This window comes from Parambassis ranga, chromosome 18 (genome assembly GCF_900634625.1).
Source record: "Parambassis ranga chromosome 18, fParRan2.1, whole genome shotgun sequence".
Taxonomy (NCBI): domain Eukaryota; kingdom Metazoa; phylum Chordata; class Actinopteri; family Ambassidae; genus Parambassis; species Parambassis ranga.
The window spans coordinates 1,415,452-1,438,325 of record NC_041038.1 but is presented as its reverse complement, the minus strand read 5'-3'; the positions used below and the strand labels follow the sequence as shown (position 1 = coordinate 1,438,325).

General features: G+C 38.7%; 1 protein-coding gene and 1 non-coding gene across 5 annotated transcripts in view; both read left to right on the top strand.

Moving 5' to 3' along the window:
• Positions 1 to 1,234: 1,234 nt before the first annotated feature.
• trnat-agu (transfer RNA threonine (anticodon AGU)) lies at positions 1,235 to 1,308 on the top strand. Its single transcript has one exon. It is a non-coding gene; the product is annotated as a tRNA-Thr (tRNA).
• A 5,134-nt stretch (positions 1,309 to 6,442) lies between these two features.
• The window catches only part of zanl (zonadhesin, like), a 30,876-nt gene continuing 14,444 nt past the window's right edge, over positions 6,443 to 22,874 (top strand). For 2 of the 4 annotated variants that reach the window (XM_028429669.1, XM_028429667.1), the window contains exons 1-40: positions 6,458 to 6,546; positions 7,068 to 7,096; positions 7,762 to 7,911; positions 8,007 to 8,272; positions 8,949 to 9,033; positions 9,117 to 9,269; positions 9,367 to 9,531; positions 9,609 to 9,706; positions 9,789 to 9,867; positions 9,974 to 10,576; positions 10,665 to 10,858; positions 10,990 to 11,131; positions 11,553 to 11,797; positions 11,928 to 12,076; positions 12,164 to 12,292; positions 12,811 to 12,949; positions 13,196 to 13,337; positions 13,715 to 13,911; positions 14,010 to 14,148; positions 14,569 to 14,652; positions 14,741 to 14,934; positions 15,066 to 15,207; positions 15,638 to 15,882; positions 16,013 to 16,161; positions 16,249 to 16,377; positions 16,833 to 16,971; positions 17,217 to 17,358; positions 17,736 to 17,932; positions 18,031 to 18,169; positions 18,590 to 18,673; positions 18,762 to 18,955; positions 19,087 to 19,228; positions 19,659 to 19,903; positions 20,034 to 20,182; positions 20,270 to 20,398; positions 20,851 to 20,989; positions 21,236 to 21,377; positions 21,755 to 21,951; positions 22,050 to 22,188; positions 22,658 to 22,774. In XM_028429669.1, coding sequence (XP_028285470.1) covers positions 6,476 to 6,546; positions 7,068 to 7,096; positions 7,762 to 7,911; positions 8,007 to 8,272; positions 8,949 to 9,033; positions 9,117 to 9,269; positions 9,367 to 9,531; positions 9,609 to 9,706; positions 9,789 to 9,867; positions 9,974 to 10,576; positions 10,665 to 10,858; positions 10,990 to 11,131; positions 11,553 to 11,797; positions 11,928 to 12,076; positions 12,164 to 12,292; positions 12,811 to 12,949; positions 13,196 to 13,337; positions 13,715 to 13,911; positions 14,010 to 14,148; positions 14,569 to 14,652; positions 14,741 to 14,934; positions 15,066 to 15,207; positions 15,638 to 15,882; positions 16,013 to 16,161; positions 16,249 to 16,377; positions 16,833 to 16,971; positions 17,217 to 17,358; positions 17,736 to 17,932; positions 18,031 to 18,169; positions 18,590 to 18,673; positions 18,762 to 18,955; positions 19,087 to 19,228; positions 19,659 to 19,903; positions 20,034 to 20,182; positions 20,270 to 20,398; positions 20,851 to 20,989; positions 21,236 to 21,377; positions 21,755 to 21,951; positions 22,050 to 22,188; positions 22,658 to 22,774 — 6,412 coding nt within the window. In that variant the 5' untranslated portion in view covers positions 6,458 to 6,475. Of the gene's footprint in view, positions 6,547 to 7,067; positions 7,097 to 7,761; positions 7,912 to 8,006; positions 8,273 to 8,948; positions 9,034 to 9,116; positions 9,270 to 9,366; positions 9,532 to 9,608; positions 9,707 to 9,788; positions 9,868 to 9,973; positions 10,577 to 10,664; positions 10,859 to 10,989; positions 11,132 to 11,552; positions 11,798 to 11,927; positions 12,077 to 12,163; positions 12,293 to 12,810; positions 12,950 to 13,195; positions 13,338 to 13,714; positions 13,912 to 14,009; positions 14,149 to 14,565; positions 14,653 to 14,740; positions 14,935 to 15,065; positions 15,208 to 15,637; positions 15,883 to 16,012; positions 16,162 to 16,248; positions 16,378 to 16,832; positions 16,972 to 17,216; positions 17,359 to 17,735; positions 17,933 to 18,030; positions 18,170 to 18,589; positions 18,674 to 18,761; positions 18,956 to 19,086; positions 19,229 to 19,658; positions 19,904 to 20,033; positions 20,183 to 20,269; positions 20,399 to 20,850; positions 20,990 to 21,235; positions 21,378 to 21,754; positions 21,952 to 22,049; positions 22,189 to 22,657; positions 22,775 to 22,874 lie in introns of all 4 variants that reach the window. The other 2 variants (XM_028429668.1, XM_028429670.1) reach the window with 2 other exon arrangements.

Below are 22,874 nucleotides of genomic sequence, written 5' to 3'. Positions count from 1 at the left end.
TTGACATATTCTCACTTGTCGTTGACTTGTTGTATTTTTTTGGACATGCAACATTTTACCCAGATATTTTTTCACCAGAACATGTTCAACTTAAACACTGCTTGGAAACAACTTTTAAAGAATCATGTATAAAAACACTATTACGTGGTAGGCTTCTATCCACATAGCCTGCTGTGATTCATTCCTCATGGTACTGTGACTTGCTACTTCCACTGTGGTGAAAGTTTGGTGTTTGAGATGTCAAGGCGTAATCCTGAGCATATTTTTCCATCCCTGCAATTCACAGTAGGCCACATGTTTTCAGCAAAGCGACAGCTTTAACAGAAACAGAGAGCTGTTCTGAACAAATGGAACGTGGAGCACACATTCCTGATAGTTATAGCATATGTGTTAAGCCAGCCCTGCCCACAGCATTTCTCCACTGTGCGTAACACTTCGTGCTTGTTTCACTTGGGCTGTCATGGAAAAAAACTGTGTGTAAAAAAAAAAGCTCCACTTATTTACAATCTTAGTCATTTTTCCCAGGGAGCAATAATGTGAATGAGTAGCTGTCTCTGAGATACACATAGTGTGCTGACTTTCTCATTTAAACCACCATCTCAGTTCATGCGGCACAGGCAGAAAAAGTAAAGCTCCAGAAACTAGCCCTAGTTGCAAATACTTTTTGTTGCAAGCCCTTTTTATGTAATGCATACAGTAGAAAAACACACAAAACAAACAAAACACTTTACTTCCTGTGTCTGATATCATATTACAGCAAAGTGCAGATAACACAAAAAGCTTCTGCACAACACAAACTATGGTATCTGGATATCCCCACCAGAGGGTGACTGAATGAAGTTACACATCCAGTAGTTTGATCTAATGTGACCTGAGTATCATCTTGTAGGCTACTAGGGAAACATAATTCCACATTAGCAATGAAAAATGTAAAATTGAATGTTATCATAGCATCAATTACATTGTTGCTCATTGAAATTGTCCCCATGAGTTTTATATATTCATATTTACATGATGTTTGTACTGTCTTTGTTGCAAAACAAAAGAAACCCAGAGCCAAACCCCAGAACAAGCAGTTAAGGTGACTTTTCAAGAAAAAAACGAACTTTTGACAAGAGGAAATCTATGGTTCAAATTACTTTAAGCTTCCACAAACAATGGTGTTAAAGGCAGTACGGTAATTGAATAAAAACAGAGAAAATCGAAAATCGATTTCCTAGCTAGGGCGACAGGTGGCGCCGTGGCTTAGTTGGTTAAAGCGCCTGTCTAGTAAACAGGAGATCCTGGGTTCGAATCCCAGCGGTGCCTTTTGTGGAAGAACAGTTGTGTTTGTATGTACAGAAGGCGCTGTTTTGCGTAGTAAAGCGTCGCTTTAAAGAGTCTGACAGTAGGTGTATTGCATGTCCTCTTTACGAAAACAGGAAATATTTAAAAGTGTCCAGGTTTGGATAAGTTTTGGGTAGTTTTGGTGCGAGCAGGGATCGAACCTGCGCCGGAAGATTGCATTGAATTTCAAATCCAAAGCCTTAACCACTCGGTCAAAAACCACCTCAAAACAGTTGATAGGGACAAGAGAAAAGGAAGGGGAAGTGAAAGCGGATGGAGGAAAATGTCTAATTTAATCTTGAACAAATAATTTTGCATTGATTTTTTTATAGTTTGTTATTTGATAATTAAAAAAATATTAATTTAGAATTAGATTAGAACATTAGAACATTTTAATGAAAATTAATAAAATAATTAGTCCAACAAATTGTACACTCTCTCATCACCAGGATTTGCTCCTGGAGTCTTCCACGCAGAGGATGGATGTCTGTTACACCACAAGAGTTTATAGTAGTATTTTTGTTGTTTTTTTGTCATATACACATGTTCATGTTGTTAACTTGTAATTTTTTTGTGTGTATGAGAATGTAAAAACTATTAACTGTTAAGGAACACAAAAGTGGGTTTACATATATAATACAACTGGAATACTGTAAGCAGTAAAATATAACAGTACTTAAAAAAACATCCAATATGGATACAATTCATTAGACAATGTGTTAGATTGGATTGGCTGATCTCAGGGAATACCTCCTGTGAAGCTTAGTTGTGCATTTTGGAGGGATAAGTCTAGAACTGAAAGTACTCCTGACACTGCAGCAGCCTGTTGTGGAAAGGATGGATGAAAGCAAAGCAAAAAAAGAAACAGTTTTTTTTACTTTTTCTCAAGAAAGTACATTTTTCAGATAGGAGGTTTTTGAGCTCTGGCCATCTTTCATCCTAATAAAACAGATGTTATAAGAGTGGCTTAAAGAAACTGGGCGTTGAGTGTGTGTGTGCACGTACCTGGGAGGGGGTGAGCGTGCATGAGTGTGCGCAAGACGTGTGTACCAGATGAGAGAGAGGTTGTGTGCCCGTTAGTGGCGAGTTGTTAGTGGCAGGAATTAAATGTACAGTTACTGTCTATGCATGCATGGGTGTGGCAGAATGGTTTATTTTTTTTGTGGGGTAGGAATCAATGCAGGGGACATTTGTTGTCAAAGCAGCCACCCTAACTATAAAGCACTGTGGGAAAACCTGCTATTAGCTGGTGTATATACACCGGCTAAACAGATTGACAGCATTTGAGACACTAAACTATACAACGTAGGTAGCCTACCAGCCAACACTAAAGCAGTGATGTCACCAGTGTGCACTGGTTTTGCTCCCGTTTGTATCTGGATCTGTATCTAGTCGGGTGACTACAATATTCTTATGTAACTTCAGTAGAAAATATTGCCTATACAGACAATTAAACAACTTTTGACCATACATTGGGCATTTCTTTCATAAAAAATAATAAGCAGTATTAAAACTCAGCAATTTTGAATTTGTTATAGTAGGATTGAATTTATAATGTCAGAGAATGTATGTTTTTGACTTTTGACTGATTAAAAATGCACCAGTCATTCAAGTTCTAACTTGAAAAAAGGCCACCATCTTGGATTTTCAGGCGGCCAACAGGCTTCTTCTCCTAGTATATGTATGTTTTGTATGGTTAGAAATACTCAATTTCCCCTTCCAAGTCTTAAATAAATTATTCATATGGAACTCTCTGTATTTTGCTATATAACAGAGGAACTACTTTTTGGCCAACATATTTTTAATTTTAGTATTCTTTCCTAGAAGGCATTGTCTAAATCTGATGCCCTTTAGCCTAATTTGTCCTTAGTAACACATGTTTACCTTGAGATGAGTCAACATGTTCTTCTCTTAGTATTAACATAAAAGATACACCCTCCCTGAAATTCAAACCACACCCCATAGAAATTACACAGAATTCCCTCATAATGAAACCCAATACAAAGGTCCTTACTTTCCTCATACTGCAGTATCTTTATAACTGGAAATTCTACATACACCCAGCCATACACATAACTGTGTTAACTGTGTTATCTTTTTATGATTCAACTGCAGTCATCACCTGCAGCTGTGTTTAAACCTTATGTTTCTTTTTATACGAGTAATTCTACTCAACTCTACTCAAAATGGGGCACACTATTATTATTATTAACCTTGTTACTTATTAGACTTCCAAAAAAACCTTCCAGCAAAAGCTTTTTTTCACTCATTGTTGTTTAAACATGAGAAATGACACAGTGTAAATTCTTGCTGTTCATTATGATTCATTGACCATAATTTAACCAAGTGCAATAAAACAAAGCAAGCTATCAGCTGCTTCTCGTCCTTTTGGTCTTTACTGTCAAATTTGCATTCTTCCTTGCCCACCTTATCTATGACTAAAATTGAAATTAAGATAAGGCAGTTGTTATGATCAATATGTTTGGGTGTTGCAGCTTTGCATGGAAGGGAAACGATTTTCAAAATATCTTCTGTCCACATCACATTTTGATGTAATACCCCAGAAGGTGAGGGAGCAGCAAAAAGTCTTCAAGAAAACTCCAGTTACATCGCTTGGAGTGAAAATGACGTGGATGACAGAGAATCAGGTCATTTTCACTCAAAGAAAGTCTTTTTAAAAAGCAACACTTATTCTGATAAGCAGCAGGGTTCAACAGGGTGTCTGATACTTATTTTAAACACAGATTTGACAAAAACTGCACTTCTTACTTCAGGCTGGCTCCATATCCAGTTCTAAGAGGTGGATCTAGCCGGATTGGCTTAAATCTGGCTCAGGTCCGAACACAAATGTGGCTAGCGAATCCCGCTGGGGACATCATACTTCCGGGTTCACAGGAACAGTGTCCGGGTTGTGTACAAAAGCTGTATCTGTTGAACTATGACAGCTTGCCCCGAGTTTGTTTTCAATATGGCTACAAATCTCAAATAATGGAAAAAATTGACAGAAAGAATGACATGGGGAAAAAAACGCATGACACTTGCATGCACGCTGTCCTACCACGGCCTGAACGGACTCTGAATTTTAAGAGGTGCCACCTAGCGGTTTGTAGGACAACAAAGAAGCCTGGTTAAGCTGGATTGAGTGTGTGATGGCCAGATTTGAGAATAGGTCTGAACGTATCCATCTTAAAGGCTATCCGGATTCAATCCCAGTGTGAACAGGGCCAAAGTGAATCAATCCCTATTAGCCTGCATGCTATAATGTCTAGTGTTACATGTCCACAGCTTGGTACAAAAACTGCTTTGGTATCTGTAAAAGGTCATTGTTAGGACAACAGTAGTGATCATAATCTAAGGTTTGTTTACATTAAATCTAAATAGATAGTTGAAAAATAGGCTGGTGCTGCTGTGGAGCGCCTCTGCTGAATTATGCTACATTTTATTTGTATTGATATAGAAATCACATCAAACTAATGAAAAATCTAATTACCCCAGTGGGTTAGTGCTGCTTTTAGGTGTGACAATCTTTATCTGGCACAGTTTGATGAATCAGCCAGGCAAAATCAATTTTATACATTTTTGATTTTCTTCTATAGTGCAAACAAAATGGCTACTTTTAGAGTCTTTGCTGTTGGCTTTAACATTTACTATCAACTTTGAACAAATATTCACATACACTCATCTTTGAAAAAAGATGTACTGCTTAAGCTGTGCTTCCTCCCTTCCTCCCTACACTGGACACTTGTTTCCTAAAGCTCTGTTCTACCTATGTTTTCAACTTTTCATCTGGAATTGTTATTTTTACTCTGGAAAGCTCCACGTGTAGTACCGCTGCATAAGATCATAAAAATAATCTTAATAACTACAAGCCAGTTTCCATCAGCCTGTCAAAAAAGATATATAGATATATCTGTGCAGCTGACAGCTTCTGTCATGTAAATGCTCAGTTACTCACAGACAACAATGTGTGCTACTGGGGGATTACTGCACATTCATGCTATTATCTGAGGTAGTTCCACAAAAGTCAATGTTAAGACCTGTGTTGAATATGTACTTGCACCTCTCTCTAACAACTTGTACTTGTATCAGCATCTGAACTTGTTTGTATATTCAACCCCATCAGATGATTTATAAAAATGTTTTCATTTTAATGAACTTGGACACTTGGAACAGATTGGTGTGTTTGTCACCATTCCACAGATAAAGCGGAGTGAGCCTCTGGTCAAAGTACACATGGAAAGTTAAGTCTGTCTTGTTGCTATGGAAAACAACATTTGATAAATTACAGTTACTTAAAGAAGCACGCCATAGGTGGTGGTACTATATACACACAAGATTGCCTTAAAAAGTTAACAGCAAAGTCAGAGGACTAACTGTGTGTGTGTGTTTATTCCATTATAGAAAAGAAAATGGTTGGACAAATTAATGAAAAGCAAATATTTTAGTTGCAGTTTTTAATAGCTATTTTATGATGATGGTAAATGTAATAACAAAATTTTACATCAATGTTAAAAAAGAAAGAAGGCAAGTGGTCTTCAGGAAGTGAAAAAATGAGAGTTCAGCCAGCAGACAGCTACTGCCAGATAGACTTGGAGTTTTAATGTATTATACAGCATACTATCATACACCAAGATACTATAATATACACAGATTTATTGTTTTTTTACTTAGTCCAGGTAAAAAATACAAACATGTATGCTGTAAGTTGTCAATGTTAATATATCTGTGAAAAGCAAATGCAACATGTCAGCAAGCATGCAATGCACTCCACATTACATGCTGGAAAGGTGTGTCCATCTGTTCAAAGTTTTCTGCCTATTACACAATAAGCTGTATGAATTCTTACAGTTCTCATTTGTAATATAATGTTTGATGGACATCCCCACCCTACCCCTGAACTGCTGATGGGTTAACAACACACACACACACCTTCAACTTACACCTATGGAGAACACACCCTGTCCCTATCACTTATAGTTACTTATTTACACATTTTGCAACATCATATAATTCCGCAATTAAACATTCATACCGCCCAACTAATGCATTCATCCTGGCTTCCAGGTAGCACACCTCCCTGTTCTCTCCTCTATATAAAGTCTTCTGCTCTGTCCCTCTGTCTTCTCCAACAGCTAACTGCTAGTTAGCCATGGCCACATTTAGATTTTTGATATTGCTGTTATGGATGTGTAGCTGTAGACCAGTAAAAACAGACCAGAGGTGAGTCTCTTCCCTAATTATTGACAAATTATTCTATCATTAATAAATGATTTGTTTTGATTATGTTATCTATTAGAAAACATTATATTATTAAACAGTGACTTTATTAGCTGGCAAGTAATGGCTAACTGTAATGAACTTATTTTTATATATTTATATAAAAATGTAAATGACAATGCCTCTATATGGCAGTCTTTTACATTGGTGCTTATTCAATAACAATCATTTAAAACAACATATTTACATGTAGAGAATTGTATTAACTAGGCATATCTATAATTCCTTCTTTTTGTTGTTCTTTTTTATTTATTTTAATGAAATCATAGCAATTGTCACAAATTTGCCCTGATAATATGACCACGTATTTGTATTTAGGTATGATTTTTGTTTCTGCCTTTAACCTGGGTTTTGGCATGTGTGATAATTTCAAGTCAATTCTTATAAGCACCAGGACCTACTACTATAAATATATTTTTATAGAAATACATAAGTTAATTGTTTTCTTGTCTGTCTTTTTACAGTCTGGATAAATTACAGGGAGAGAGAGAAGGTGAGTTTGTTTGGTCATCATAATATAATCAGTACATATACAATAATGCATGCTCACACACATAAACCACCATGTATTTACAGTTGTGTCCTTGGGAAGTATGTGTCTTATCTCTTTTCAGCTTCTTATTATAAGTGTCAGGAACATTTACCAGTTAACATCTAAAACAAACTACAGAAACTGGTCTATCTACAAAGTAGAGGTCAATTTTCAAATGAATTGTAATGACTTGTGTTTAAGTAGCCTCAATCTGAAGATTATGCATGTAGGATTCACATCTCTACAAAGCACCTAGAGACAATTTCAAAGGTATAAGACTCTATATAAATAAAATTGAATGTAAATATGAAGTGGGAGTATCACCTGTTGTTTGTCACTCAAACTGATGTGATCATGCCCATAAAAATCAAATATAACAATTTACTGTACTGAGTCTCCACTGTACCTGACATTGTTGACCTTTAAACATCTAAGTAACAATGATTCCTATGCACAGCACGTAACAGCCCAAGCTTTCTCAGAATTAACAATCAGTCACAAGTTTATTGCACTGAGGGAACAAAAATAGCAGTAACAATAATTATTCTACAGTAAACACAGAATATTTAGCAGTAAATATGCATATAAATGATGTCACTGTAACTAATATGATTGTGTTTCTTTAGCAGCAGAACTGACGTCCTGTGACTTTAATCAGGACAGTGAACCATTCTGCAGGTTTACTCAGGACATTGCAGACAACAGCGACTGGACACGGCATAAAGGTCCAACCCCGACACCTGGCACTGGCCCCAGTGGAGACTATCCTGATGGAAGTCAGTATGATGTGTTTAATATACCTTATTTATGTACAATCAACATCTAGTATTGTAAAGGTGATGAAGATTCTTCTGTGTCATTCTGTCTGCAGACGGCTACTATATCTACCATGAGTGCGACAACGTGTCTAATAGACAGACAGCTCGTCTACTTAGCCCTGCCCTCACCTCATCGGCTTCTCAGATCTGCATTCAGTTTCGATACTACATGTATGGCACGGACAATGACAATGTGTTGAGGGTTCTGTCCAAAACAGACAGTGGTGAGAAGGAGGTCTGGAGGAAAACTGGCATTCAGAGTCCATCCTGGCTGAAGGGTTCAGTCACAGTGTCAAAACGCAGCAGTCAGAGCATCACTGTGAGTATGACTATGCCGTTATACTGTTATCAGACAGCAGATTGGACTTAGCATTTGGAGAAAGAGTACCATACTTGTACAGAACAGCCAAATAGCTAACAATGTGTACAAGCATGTACATGTATTTCACAGCAGCTAATCTCTTATCTTAAATAACATCATAAAAACAGTCATAAAACAATTTTGTCATCAAGAAAATGTGGGAGACACATCTTTTAATACAAGGAACACGTGTTTGGTATTGAGGAGTCACATCCTGAACAATAAACCTGAGCTGTAAAATCAAAATAACCCACCAAAGCTGAACAAGCTTTTGGAGGGTGGGGCAGTATTCTCCCTATCACTAGAACATAGGCAGGCAGAGTCAAAGGATACATTTTATTAAATCAAAGCTGACAATGACTCCTCACGATTTTGGATTTAAATTAGTTGCACTTTTGTATTGGCGGGATAAGAGACACTATTTAAAGTCAGACTTCATCTGGAGTTCATGTGTGAAAAAAGGTTAATTTAGTGACTTACTACTAACGTATTTATTAATGTTTTTATTAACTTACTTAACACTTTCTTACTAATCTGTAGTAAAAGTAAAATAGTGCATACATTCTTGTCTTCTAAAAGCAAATGTATTGATGTTGTCATGTGGGATGAAAATGCATTCTGTGTTTGTCAACAGATTGTGTTTGAGGCTCAGAGAGGCTTCTCTGATTCCTGTGACTCAGCTCTGGACAACATTGTCATAACTGAAGGAGCATGTCCATGTGAGTTCATGCACACACACACATACATGTACACGCAAATACATAATGCTGTTTTTACTTATGTCTACATATTTTGTCTACAGCTTGTGTTTCTGGTTGTGATTTTGACACCATTGATAATCTGTGTGGATGGACGGTTAACAATGAAGATCCTAACATTTTTGGCTTTAGTCAATGGGTTGGACCAACCGACACAGCAGGCACTGGACCTGAGGATGACTTTTCTAAACCTGGATGTGAGTGGTTCCTCTTTTCTAAAATCTTTATGGAAAGAATTATCAGTTCAGCTTCCAACTTGCTGTCTGCAACATTTTTTCATATTTTCATATGTAGTGGGCGCCTACATGCTATTGGATTCTATTGATGCCATCCCTGGTGCCAGTTCTCAGATCAGAAGTCCTGTAATAAACAACGCAGGATGTCTGGAGCTCAGCTTCCACTACTACCTGTATGGTTCCAGTACCAACATGCAGCTCAGTGTCCACACTACGACCAGAGGTAAATGGGTGGATTGGATTTAATGTCCCACATGAATAACATGATTCTTTGGCTTAAATTGGTTTTTCTGATGACAGATGGAAGTCTAGGACCTGCTCTCTTCACTGTTAGGGGGAACCAAGGTCAAGGCTGGAAGCCTGTAGCGGTTCACTACCTGGGAAATGCTGATACTCAGGTAATATCTACTGTATGTGTTTCTGTATGCACATGCATGTACATAAGCTTATAACTTTTAATTGCATTTAAATGCATTGCAGTTTGTGATTGTGGGCACCTATGGAGAAACTGCTCAGACAGATATTGCTGTTGATGCAGTGTGCATCATGACCTGCAAGGGTGAGAGTCTGCCCAGAAGAACTCAAAGTTGATTCTACACCATCAGAAATAAAAAGCTTTGTCAGTAACATTTTTGGTGTTACTATCCACTTTTTACATTTTCTAGCTCAGCCAACAACTCCTTTACCACCAGTAACAACCCCTGGACCAACCACACCAAAACCAACAACCCCTGGACCAACCACACCAAAACCAACAACCCCTGGACCAACCACACCAAAACCAACAACTCCTGGACCAACCACACCAAAACCGACAACTCCAGGACCAACCACAACAAAACCGACAACCCCTGGACAAACCACACCAAAACCGACAACACCTGGACCAACCACATCAAAACCGACAACTCCTGGACCAACCACGCCAAAACCGACAACTCCAGGACCAACTACACCAAAACCAACAACTCCTGGACCAACTACACCAAAACCAACAACTCCTGGACCTACTACACCAAAACCAACAACTCCAGGACCAACTACACCAAAACCAACAACTCCAGGACCAACTACACCAAAACCAACAACTCCAGGGCCAACTACACCAAAACCAACAACGCCTGGACCAACCACACCAAAACCAACAACTCCTGGACCAACTACACCAAAACCGACAACTCCAGGTCCAACCACACCAAAACCAACAACTCCTGGACCCACTACGCCAAAACCAACAACTCCTGGACCCACCACACCAAAACCACCAAGTATGGCATGTTTCTATCAAATATTTTAAATGTTCATAGATCTTTCCTTTTTAACACTTTTGTTTTACCACATTTTCTTTCCCTGCAGAACCTTGTCCTCCTAACTCAGAGTATCTAGAATGTGGTCCAGCTTGTATCCCCACCTGTAAGGAACCGTCGGCAAACTGTTCTGGCTCCTGTATCAGCGGCTGCTTCTGTAAACCAGGGTTTGTCTTCAAGGGACAGCGCTGTGTGCCACTGGAGACATGTGGATGTCTAGATGACCAGAATAATTATTATGAGGTCAGCAATCAAACAAACACAAATGTATCTTTTGTAAAAGAAAAAAAAGGTATTATGACAAAACAGTAGAAAGTGCTATGCAGCTTTATTTACATATCATGTACACCCTTCTGTGTTCAATTTTCTTTCAGCCTGGTGAGATTGTATTTGGAGATGGCTGCACAAAACTGTGTCGCTGTGTAGGAAACTACACTTTGGAATGTGTGGATAACTCTTGTGACCCCACTGAAGAGTGTCGAGAAGTTAATGGGGTTGCAGGCTGTTATCCTAAAGGTAATAATGTTTGACAACATAAAAATGTGCAGGAGCCAGTATTAGCAGCTCAAACTCATCTAGTTTGAACAATGATAGTTCATTATTATTGATAACCTAGGATCATTTAGTCACTGTCATTCAGTGTCAATTGTTGGGCTCATGTTTGCATCCTTTCTCTGTGAAAGACCGATGTTACTTACAGATGCTGGGATCATCATCAGACAAAGTTTAAAGTTTACCTCCTGTTGCTCTATACTGTGACTCTGTGACCGCTGCTATAGGGACCAGACACTTTCAGTGCAATAGAAACTATATCCAGTAGTCTAATTTCAAGTTACAAGTAAAAGGTTTGCTGCTGGTTTAGAACTGGTTGTTTAATACGTTTTAGCTGTGACAAAATAACTCTTAATGTACAGTTTCCAATTTGCTCCTTCCGTAGATACATCTACATGCATAGCATCTGGGGATCCTCACTACACCACCTTTGACAAACGCACATACAACTTCATGGGCAACTGCAGTTATTTGATGTCTAAACCCTGCAATGACACCACTTTACCATACTTTGAGGTCCATGCTGACAATGAACATCGCCACAACACACCCACCATCTCTTATGTAAAGGCTGTACATGTATATGTACACATGGTAAAGGTCTCCATTCTCAAAGGCGGCACTGTACAGGTAAGAAGAAAAACTGCAAAATGAAACTGTTCTATCGACAGCACCCCATCTTTGGCTGCTTTTCACCAACCTCAGTCTCATTATAAACTTATAATAACTAATGGTATTCGCACCATCCCTTCCCATACAGGTAAATGGGACCAATACCAACCTACCAGTGACTCCAGCTCACGGAGTTTCAGTTTTCAAGTCAGGAAAGCACTACACAGTGTCCTTGAATTTTGGTGTAACTGTTCGCTATGATGGAAACCACTTCATGGACATCAAAGTCATCAAAGAGTAAGTAAAGCCAATGCACATAGGGGAAACAGCAAGAACAGCAAGCTCTGACAACATTTTAACTTGCAAATGTTTTATAATCTGCAGCTATCAGAACAAGCTATGTGGACTGTGTGGAGACTATGATGGAGATGCTAAAGATGACTTCCGTAAACCTGATGGAACCTTGACCAGCAATCCCAATGATTTTGGTCACAGCTGGAACACTGATCCAGAGTGAGTTCTGCACTGATACAAGCTTACAATAATGGAGCAAAATGATCAACAGCCTGGGAGTAGAGACACAAAAAGTTCTGTCGCCTTTCCTTTTTAGGCGTGATTGAGGAATTAGTGTTAAGATGTCTAAAATCATATTCCAGTATAAGTCCATGAAGTGATTTGTGACTGGAAGATCAAATTAACATGTCTGGGATTTTCATGGGCATCTCCTTACTTGCACATATTGACATTAGGGACTGCAGACAAAGCAATTAGTGATGTTATAGCTCGTCCACCTGATCATCTTACAGGTTTTTTTAGATGCTTTCTATTATAGAAATGTACACTGATACTTTTTCATTGTCTTAACAATTAGCCATTTCTGTTGACATCTATTTTATTAAATGATAAAATAACTTTACAAATTGTTACTTTTATATTTTCTGATACCATCAAATACAGAAAAGACTTTTACTACCAATATTTGTTTCTGTAACGTTTAATGCGAACTTTTTATTAAATGGTTGTGTTGACAGATGTAACAAGAAACCCAACACCACAATCCCTGTTTGTGATGAAGAAGAGCAAGAACTATATGAGAGCTCTGGATACTGTGGCATCCTTCTGGACAAAAAGGGTCCTTTCGCTGCGTGCCACCCCAAAGTCAACCCTAATGTAAGTACATGCAGCCAGCAGCAGTCTTCTGCCACAGACACTACTAAATATATTATATAATACTGAGTTTATCTCTAAATTCTCATATTTGTATACTGCTCATTAGGTTTTTTTACAGGATGGATTGACTCACCATAAATTATTGTATGTGGTGCCTATGAGCCAGTCTAAATACTATACCAGTCAACAAAGAGACATTTGTATTTCTGGTTAAAGTGCTTCAACAAACTCGCTTTGTATTTACAGACTTATTTCAGGGACTGCATCTTTGACTTGTGTGAACTGGATGGAGCTAATACAATACTCTGCGAAGCCATTGAAGCCTATGTCAATGAATGCCAGGACCGTGGAGTAAACATTAAACCCTGGAGGAACGAAACCTTCTGCCGTGAGTGATTGCTGATAAAGATTCTGGGTCATTCACTTCATTTTTATTCAAAAGTTTGAAGCAAGGCAACTGCTGTTAGAGTTCCTTGTGGACTTGTGTTACTGCTCCTCCAAGAAGCTTCATGATGCATCTTAAAACAACTTAGATAAGAGCAAAATGTCTTCAAGGAATTCTAACAAGTTCAGTTGTGTTGCTTCAAACTTTTGAATGAATGATGGACTAAATTAGTCCTATAGCAAAATGTTCCTCACCATCTCTGTAAATAAGGAAGAAACATTTAATGACATAAAGGAGTCCTAAATACACTGCAGTCAGAACCTGCTTCTATTCCAGCCCTTTTATTCCTGTCTGACCTCTGTTTTTTGTTATTCCCCAAGCACTAAAATGCCCCCCCAACAGCCACTACGAGCACTGTGCAGACCCATGTCAAGAGACATGTTTTGGTAAACCTCCCTCCTGCAGTGGCCCTTGCTCTGAGGCTTGTGTGTGTGATCCCGGCTATGTCCTAAGTGCTGGCAAGTGCGTCAAGAGGAGTTCCTGTGGCTGCAAACACACCAATGGCCAGTATTATCAGGTACAGTGAAGTTGGTCTGTTAGGCTAGCAGAAAAAACGATTGGCATTCATTTCACCCACCGTCCTCTTTACTGACTTATTGGTTGTTTGTGTCTTAGCCTGGTGAGGAGTTTTATGTGGAGGACTGTAAGCTGAAGTGTAGATGTGATCCTCCATTTGTTACTTGTGAGGCCTTTGATTGTCCCCCAATGCACGAGTGTAAACACCAGAATGGAGAGCTTGGCTGCTATCCCACTGGTAAGTTCATACTGGATTAGATACAAATCTGGGGTAGTGTACTTTGATATTTATTAAATTTTAATTCTATGCTTATCTTTTCATTTTTTGTCTGTAACAAAAAGATTTTCCCCTTTGGGATAAGTAAAGAAAATTCTGATTGTGATTCAGATACCCACTGCTGGGATTTGATAGCGCCAACACATTTAAAAAATTCAATTAAATACAATTTTATTTATATATAATGTCTTCATACAATCAGGATGGTCTCTAGTTGCTTTACAGAAACCCAGTGCCTGACCCCCAAGCGGGCACAGTTAATAACATAAATTCCTGAATCAAAAATATGGATGATTTAGCATAGGAGCATATAACCTTAATATCAAGTTGCAATGTAATAACAAAACCGATGTGTTTTTAATGCAAAACCCACAATTGCAGGAACAACTACACCAAAACCAACAACTCCTAGACCCACTACACCAAAACCAACAACTCCTGGACCCACCACACCAAAACCACCAAGTATGGCATGTTTCTATCAAATATTTTAAATGTTCATGTAGCTTTCCTTTTTAACATTTTTGTTTTACCACATTTTCTTTCCCTGCAGAACCTTGTCCTCCTAACTCAGAGTATCTAGAATGTGGTCCAGCTTGTATCCCCACCTGTAAGGAACCATCGGCAAACTGTTCTGGCTCCTGTATCAGCGGCTGCTTCTGTAAACCAGGGTTTGTCTTCAAAGGACAACGCTGTGTGCCACTGGAGACATGTGGATGTCTAGATGACCAGAATAATTATTATGAGGTCAGCAATCAAACAAACACAAATGTATTTTTTGTCAAAGAAAAAAAAGGTATTATGACAAAACAGTAGAAAGTGCTATGCAGCTTTATTTACATATCATGTACACCCTTCTGTGTTCAATTTTCTTTCAGCCTGGTGAGATTGTATTTGGAGATGGCTGCACAAAACTGTGTCGCTGTGCAGGAAACTACACTTTGGAATGTGTGGATAACTCTTGTGACCCCACTGAAGAGTGTCGAGAAGTTAATGGGGTTGCAGGCTGTTATCCTAAAGGTAATAATGTTTGACGACATAAAAATGTGCAGGAGCCAGTATTTGCAGCTCAAACTCATCTAGTTTGAACAATGATAGTTTATTATTATTGATAACCTAGGATCATTTAGTCACTGTCATTCAGTGTCAATTGTTGGGCTCATGTTTGCATCCTTTCTCTGTGAAAGACCGATGTTACTTACAGATGCTGGGATCATCATCAGACACAGTTTAAAGTTTACCTCCTGTTGCTCTGTACTGTGACTCTGTGACTGCTGCTATAGGGACCAGACACTTTCAGTGCAATAGAAACTATATCCAGTAGTCTAATTTCAAGTTACAAGTAAAAGGTTTGCTGCTCAGACTGCTAGTTTAGAACTGGTTGTTTAATAAGTTTTAGCTGTGACAAAATAACTCTTAATGTACAGTTCCTAATTTGCTCCTTCTGTAGGTACATCCACATGCATAGCATCTGGGGATCCTCACTACACCACCTTTGACAAACGCACATACAACTTCATGGGCAACTGCAGTTATTTGATGTCTAAACCCTGCAATGACACCACTTTACCATACTTTGAGGTCCATGCTGACAATGAACATCGCCACAACACACCTACCATCTCTTATGTAAAGGCTGTACATGTATATGTACACATGGTAAAGGTCTCCATTCTCAAAGGCGGCACTGTACAGGTAAGAAGAAAAACTGCAAAATGAAACTGTTCTATCGACAGCACCCCATCTTTGGCTGCTTTTCACCAACCTCAGTCTCATTATAAACTTATAATAACTAATGGTATTCGCACCATCCCTTCCCATACAGGTAAATGGGACCAATACCAACCTACCAGTGGCTCCAGCTCATGGAGTTTCAGTTTTCAAGTCAGGAAAGCACTACACAGTGTCCTTGAATTTTGGTGTAACTGTTCGCTATGATGGAAACCACTTCATGGACATCAAAGTCATCAAAGAGTAAGTAAAGCCAATGCACATAGGGGAAACAGCAAGAACAGCAAGCTCTGACAACATTTTAACTTGCAAATGTTTTATAATCTGCAGCTATCAGAGCAAGCTATGTGGACTGTGTGGAGACTATGATGGAGATGCTAAAGATGACTTCCGTAAACCTGATGGAACCTTGACCAGCAATCCCAATGATTTTGGTCACAGCTGGAACACTGATCCAGAGTGAGTTCTGCACTGATACAAGCTGATACTGATACACTGATTGAGGAATTAGTGTTAAGATGTCCAAAATCATATTCCAGTATAAGTCCATGAAGTGATTTGTGACTGGAAGATCAAATTAACATGTCTGGGATTTTCATGGGCATCTCCTTACTTGCACATATTGACATTAGGGACTGCAGACAAAGCAATTAGTGATGTTATAGCTCGTCCACCTGATCATCTTACAGGTTTTCTTAGATGCCTTCTATTATAGAAATGTACACTGATACTTTTTCATCGTCTTAACAATTAGCCATTTCTGTTGACATCTATTTTATTAAATGATAAAATAACTTTACAAATTGTTACTTTTATATTTTCTGATACCATCAAATACAGAAAAGACTTTTACTACCAATATTTGTTTCTGTAACGTTTAATATGAACTTTTTATTAAATGGTTGTGTTGACAGATGTAACAAGAAACCCAACACCACAATCCCTGTTTGTGATGAAGAAGAGCAAGAACTATATGAGAGCTCTGGATACTGTGGCATCCTTCTGGACAAAAAGGGTCCTTTCACTGCGTGCCACCCCAAAGTCAACCCTAATGTAAGTACATGCAGCCAGCAGCAGTCTTCTGCCACAAACACTACTAAATATATTATATAATACTGAGTTTATCTCCAAATTCTCATATTTGTATACTGCTCATTAGGTTTTTTACAGGATGGATTGACTCACCATAAATTATTGTATGTGGTGCCTATGAGCCAGTATAAATACTATACCAGTCAACAAAGAGACATTTGTATTTCTGGTTAAAGTGCTTCAACAAACTCGCTTTGTGTTTACAGACTTATTTCAGGGACTGCATCTTTGACTTGTGTGAACTGGATGGAGCTAATACAATACTCTGCGAAGCCATTGAAGCCTATGTCAATGAATGCCAGGACCGTGGAGTAAACATTAAACCCTGGAGGAACGAAACCTTCTGCCGTGAGTGATTGCTGATAAAGATTCTGGGTCATTCACTTCATTTTTATTCAAAAGTTTGAAGCAAGGCAACTGCTGTTAGAGTTCCTTGTGGACTTGTGTTACTGCTCCTCCAAGAAGCTTCATGATGAATCTTAAAACAACTTAGATAAGAGCAAAATGTCTTCAAGGAATTCTAACAAGTTCAGTTGTGTTGCTTCAAACTTTTGAATGAATGATGGACTAAATTAGTCCTATAGCAAAATGTTCCTCACCATCTCTGTAAATAAGGAAGAAACATTTAATGACATAAAGGAGTCCTAAATACACTGCAGTCAGAACCTGCTTCTATTCCAGCCCTTTTATTCCTGTCTGACCTCTGTTTTTTGTTATTCCCCAAGCACTAAAATGCCCCCCCAACAGCCACTACGAGCACTGTGCAGACCCATGTCAAGAGACATGTTCTGGTAAACCTCCCTCCTGCAGTGGCCCTTGCTCTGAGGCTTGTGTGTGTGATCCCGGCTATGTCCTAAGTGCTGGCAAGTGCGTCAAGAGGAGTTCCTGTGGCTGCAAACACACCAATGGCCAGTATTATCAGGTACAGTGAAGTTGGTCTGTTAGGCTAGCAGAAAAAACGATTGGCATTCATTTCACCCACCGTCCTCTTTACTGACTTATTGGTTGTTTGTGTCTTAGCCTGGTGAGGAGTTTTATGTGGAGGACTGTAAGCTGAAGTGTAGATGTGATCCTCCATTTGTTACTTGTGAGGCCTTTGATTGTCCCCCAATGCACGAGTGTAAACACCAGAATGGAGAGCTTGGCTGCTATCCCACTGGTAAGTTCATACTGGATTAGATACAAATCTGGGGTAGTGTACTTTGATATTTATTAAATTTTAATTCTATGCTTATCTTTTCATTTTTTGTCTGTAACAAAAAGATTTTCCCCTTTGGGATAAGTAAAGAAAATTCTGATTGTGATTCAGATACCCACTGCTGGGATTTGATAGCGCCAACACATTTAAAAAATTCAATTAAATACAATTTTATTTATATATAATGTCTTCATACAATCAGGATGGTCTCTAGTTGCTTTACAGAAACCCAGTGCCTGACCCCCAAGCGGGCACAGTTAATAACATAAATTGCTGAATCAAAAATATGGATGATTTAGCATAGGAGCATATAACCTTAATATCAAGTTGCAATGTAATAACAAAACCGATGTGTTTTTAATGCAAAACCCACAATTGCAGGAACAACTACACCAAAACCAACAACTCCTAGACCCACTACACCAAAACCAACAACTCCTGGACCCACCACACCAAAACCACCAAGTATGGCATGTTTCTATCAAATATTTTAAATGTTCATGTAGCTTTCCTTTTTAACATTTTTGTTTTACCACATTTTCTTTCCCTGCAGAACCTTGTCCTCCTAACTCAGAGTATCTAGAATGTGGTCCAGCTTGTATCCCCACCTGTAAGGAACCATCGGCAAACTGTTCTGGCTCCTGTATCAGCGGCTGCTTCTGTAAACCAGGGTTTGTCTTCAAAGGACAGCGCTGTGTGCCACTGGAGACATGTGGATGTCTAGATGACCAGAATAATTATTATGAGGTCAGCAATCAAACAAACACAAATGTATTTTTTGTCAAAGAAAAAAAAGGTATTATGACAAAACAGTAGAAAGTGCTATGCAGCTTTATTTACATATCATGTACACCCTTCTGTGTTCAATTTTCTTTCAGCCTGGTGAGATTGTATTTGGAGATGGCTGCACAAAACTGTGTCGCTGTGCAGGAAACTACACTTTGGAATGTGTGGATAACTCTTGTGACCCCACTGAAGAGTGTCGAGAAGTTAATGGGGTTGCAGGCTGTTATCCTAAAGGTAATAATGTTTGACGACATAAAAATGTGCAGGAGCCAGTATTTGCAGCTCAAACTCATCTAGTTTGAACAATGATAGTTTATTATTATTGATAACCTAGGATCATTTAGTCACTGTCATTCAGTGTCAATTGTTGGGCTCATGTTTGCATCCTTTCTCTGTGAAAGACCGATGTTACTTACAGATGCTGGGATCATCATCAGACACAGTTTAAAGTTTACCTCCTGTTGCTCTGTACTGTGACTCTGTGACTGCTGCTATAGGGACCAGACACTTTCAGTGCAATAGAAACTATATCCAGTAGTCTAATTTCAAGTTACAAGTAAAAGGTTTGCTGCTCAGACTGCTAGTTTAGAACTGGTTGTTTAATAAGTTTTAGCTGTGACAAAATAACTCTTAATGTACAGTTCCTAATTTGCTCCTTCTGTAGGTACATCCACATGCATAGCATCTGGGGATCCTCACTACACCACCTTTGACAAACGCACATACAACTTCATGGGCAACTGCAGTTATTTGATGTCTAAACCCTGCAATGACACCACTTTACCATACTTTGAGGTCCATGCTGACAATGAACATCGCCACAACACACCTACCATCTCTTATGTAAAGGCTGTACATGTATATGTACACATGGTAAAGGTCTCCATTCTCAAAGGCGGCACTGTACAGGTAAGAAGAAAAACTGCAAAATGAAACTGTTCTATCGACAGCACCCCATCTTTGGCTGCTTTTCACCAACCTCAGTCTCATTATAAACTTATAATAACTAATGGTATTCGCACCATCCCTTCCCATACAGGTAAATGGGACCAATACCAACCTACCAGTGGCTCCAGCTCATGGAGTTTCAGTTTTCAAGTCAGGAAAGCACTACACAGTGTCCTTGAATTTTGGTGTAACTGTTCGCTATGATGGAAACCACTTCATGGACATCAAAGTCATCAAAGAGTAAGTAAAGCCAATGCACATAGGGGAAACAGCAAGAACAGCAAGCTCTGACAACATTTTAACTTGCAAATGTTTTATAATCTGCAGCTATCAGAGCAAGCTATGTGGACTGTGTGGAGACTATGATGGAGATGCTAAAGATGACTTCCGTAAACCTGATGGAACCTTGACCAGCAATCCCAATGATTTTGGTCACAGCTGGAACACTGATCCAGAGTGAGTTCTGCACTGATACAAGCTGATACTGATACACTGATTGAGGAATTAGTGTTAAGATGTCCAAAATCATATTCCAGTATAAGTCCATGAAGTGATTTGTGACTGGAAGATCAAATTAACATGTCTGGGATTTTCATGGGCATCTCCTTACTTGCACATATTGACATTAGGGACTGCAGACAAAGCAATTAGTGATGTTATAGCTCGTCCACCTGATCATCTTACAGGTTTTCTTAGATGCCTTCTATTATAGAAATGTACACTGATACTTTTTCATCGTCTTAACAATTAGCCATTTCTGTTGACATCTATTTTATTAAATGATAAAATAACTTTACAAATTGTTACTTTTATATTTTCTGATACCATCAAATACAGAAAAGACTTTTACTACCAATATTTGTTTCTGTAACGTTTAATATGAACTTTTTAAATGGTTGTGTTGACAGATGTAACAAGAAACCCAACACCACAATCCCTGTTTGTGATGAAGAAGAGCAAGAACTATATGAGAGCTCTGGATACTGTGGCATCCTTCTGGACAAAAAGGGTCCTTTCGCTGCGTGCCACCCCAAAGTCAACCCTAATGTAAGTACATGCAGCCAGCAGCAGTCTTCTGCCACAAACACTACTAAATATATTATATAATACTGAGTTTATCTCCAAATTCTCATATTTGTATACTGCTCATTAGGTTTTTTTACAGGATGGATTGACTCACCATAAATTATTGTATGTGGTGCCTATGAGCCAGTCTAAATACTATATCAGTCAACAAAGAGACATTTGTATTTCTGGTTAAAGTGCTTCAACAAACTCGCTTTGTGTTTACAGACTTATTTCAGGGACTGCATCTTTGACTTGTGTGAACTGGATGGAGCTAATACAATACTCTGCGAAGCCATTGAAGCCTATGTCAATGAATGCCAGGACCGTGGAGTAAACATTAAACCCTGGAGGAACGAAACCTTCTGCCGTGAGTGATTGCTGATAAAGATTCTGGGTCATTCACTTCATTTTTATTCAAAAGTTTGAAGCAAGGCAACTGCTGTTAGAGTTCCTTGTAGACTTGTGTTACTGCTCCTCCAAGAAGCTTCATGATGCATCTTAAAACAACTTAGATAAGAGCAAAATGTCTTCAAAGAATTCTAACAAGTTCAGTTGTGTTGCTTCAAACTTTTGAATGAATGATGGACTAAATTAGTCCTATAGCAAAATGTTCCTCACCATCTCTGTAAATAAGGAAGAAACATTTAATGACATAAAGGAGTCCTAAATACACTGCAGTCAGAACCTGCTTCTATTCCAGCCCTTTTATTCCTGTCTGACCTCTGTTTTTTGTTATTCCCCAAGCACTAAAATGCCCCCCCAACAGCCACTATGAGCACTGTGCAGACCCATGTCAAGAGACATGTTCTGGTAAACCTCCCTCCTGCAGTGGCCCTTGCTCTGAGGCTTGTGTGTGTGATCCCGGCTATGTCCTAAGTGCTGGCAAGTGCGTCAAGAGGAGTTCCTGTGGCTGCAAACACACCAATGGCCAGTATTATCAGGTACAGTGAAGTTGGTCTGTTAGGCTAGCAGAAAAAACGATTGGCATTCATTTCACCCACCGTCCTCTTTACTGACTTATTGGTTGTTTGTGTCTTAGCCTGGTGAGGAGTTTTATGTGGAGGACTGTAAGCTGAAGTGTAGATGTGATCCTCCATTTGTTACTTGTGAGGCCTTTGATTGTCCCCCAATGCACGAGTGTAAACACCAGAATGGAGAGCTTGGCTGCTATCCCACTGGTAAGTTCATACTGAGGTGGTTTAGGTACAAATCTGGGGTAGTGTACTTTGATATTTATTAAATTTTAATTCTATGCTTATCTTTTCATTTTTTGTCTGTAACAAAAAGAATTTCCCCTTTAGGATAAGTAAAGAAAATTCTGATTGTGATTCAGATACCCACTGCTGGGATTTGATAGCGCCAACACATTTCAAAAATTCATTATTAGCCGTTTATTATTATTATGTCATCCTATTTATATTCCATCATTTTTAATGTGTACCTTAGTTTTCAATACAGCAAATTTATCCTGTGTATATTTCTAATAACCCTAAACATGTACACTTGCAAGTTCTGCATATAACCTTAACCTTAAGTTGCAACATAATAACAAAACCGATGTGTTTTTAATGCAGATAAATCATTAGCAGCAGAGAACTGCACTGTTACTACATGTTTGTGAACTCTTGGGTTGTTGCTTCTTCTTAGGCTCTCAGGACTGCGTGGTCTCTGGAGATCCTCACTACAACACATTTGACAAGAAGTTCTATACCTTCATGGGAACCTGTACTTATACATTAGCCAGAACCTGCAGAAATAACACAGGTAGGAAATTCTTTCAGCCTTTTCTCACAAAGAAAACAGAAGTGGTCCATATTTATATCAATAGATATGGCATGTGTTTACATTTAGTGCCAGGAAGGGG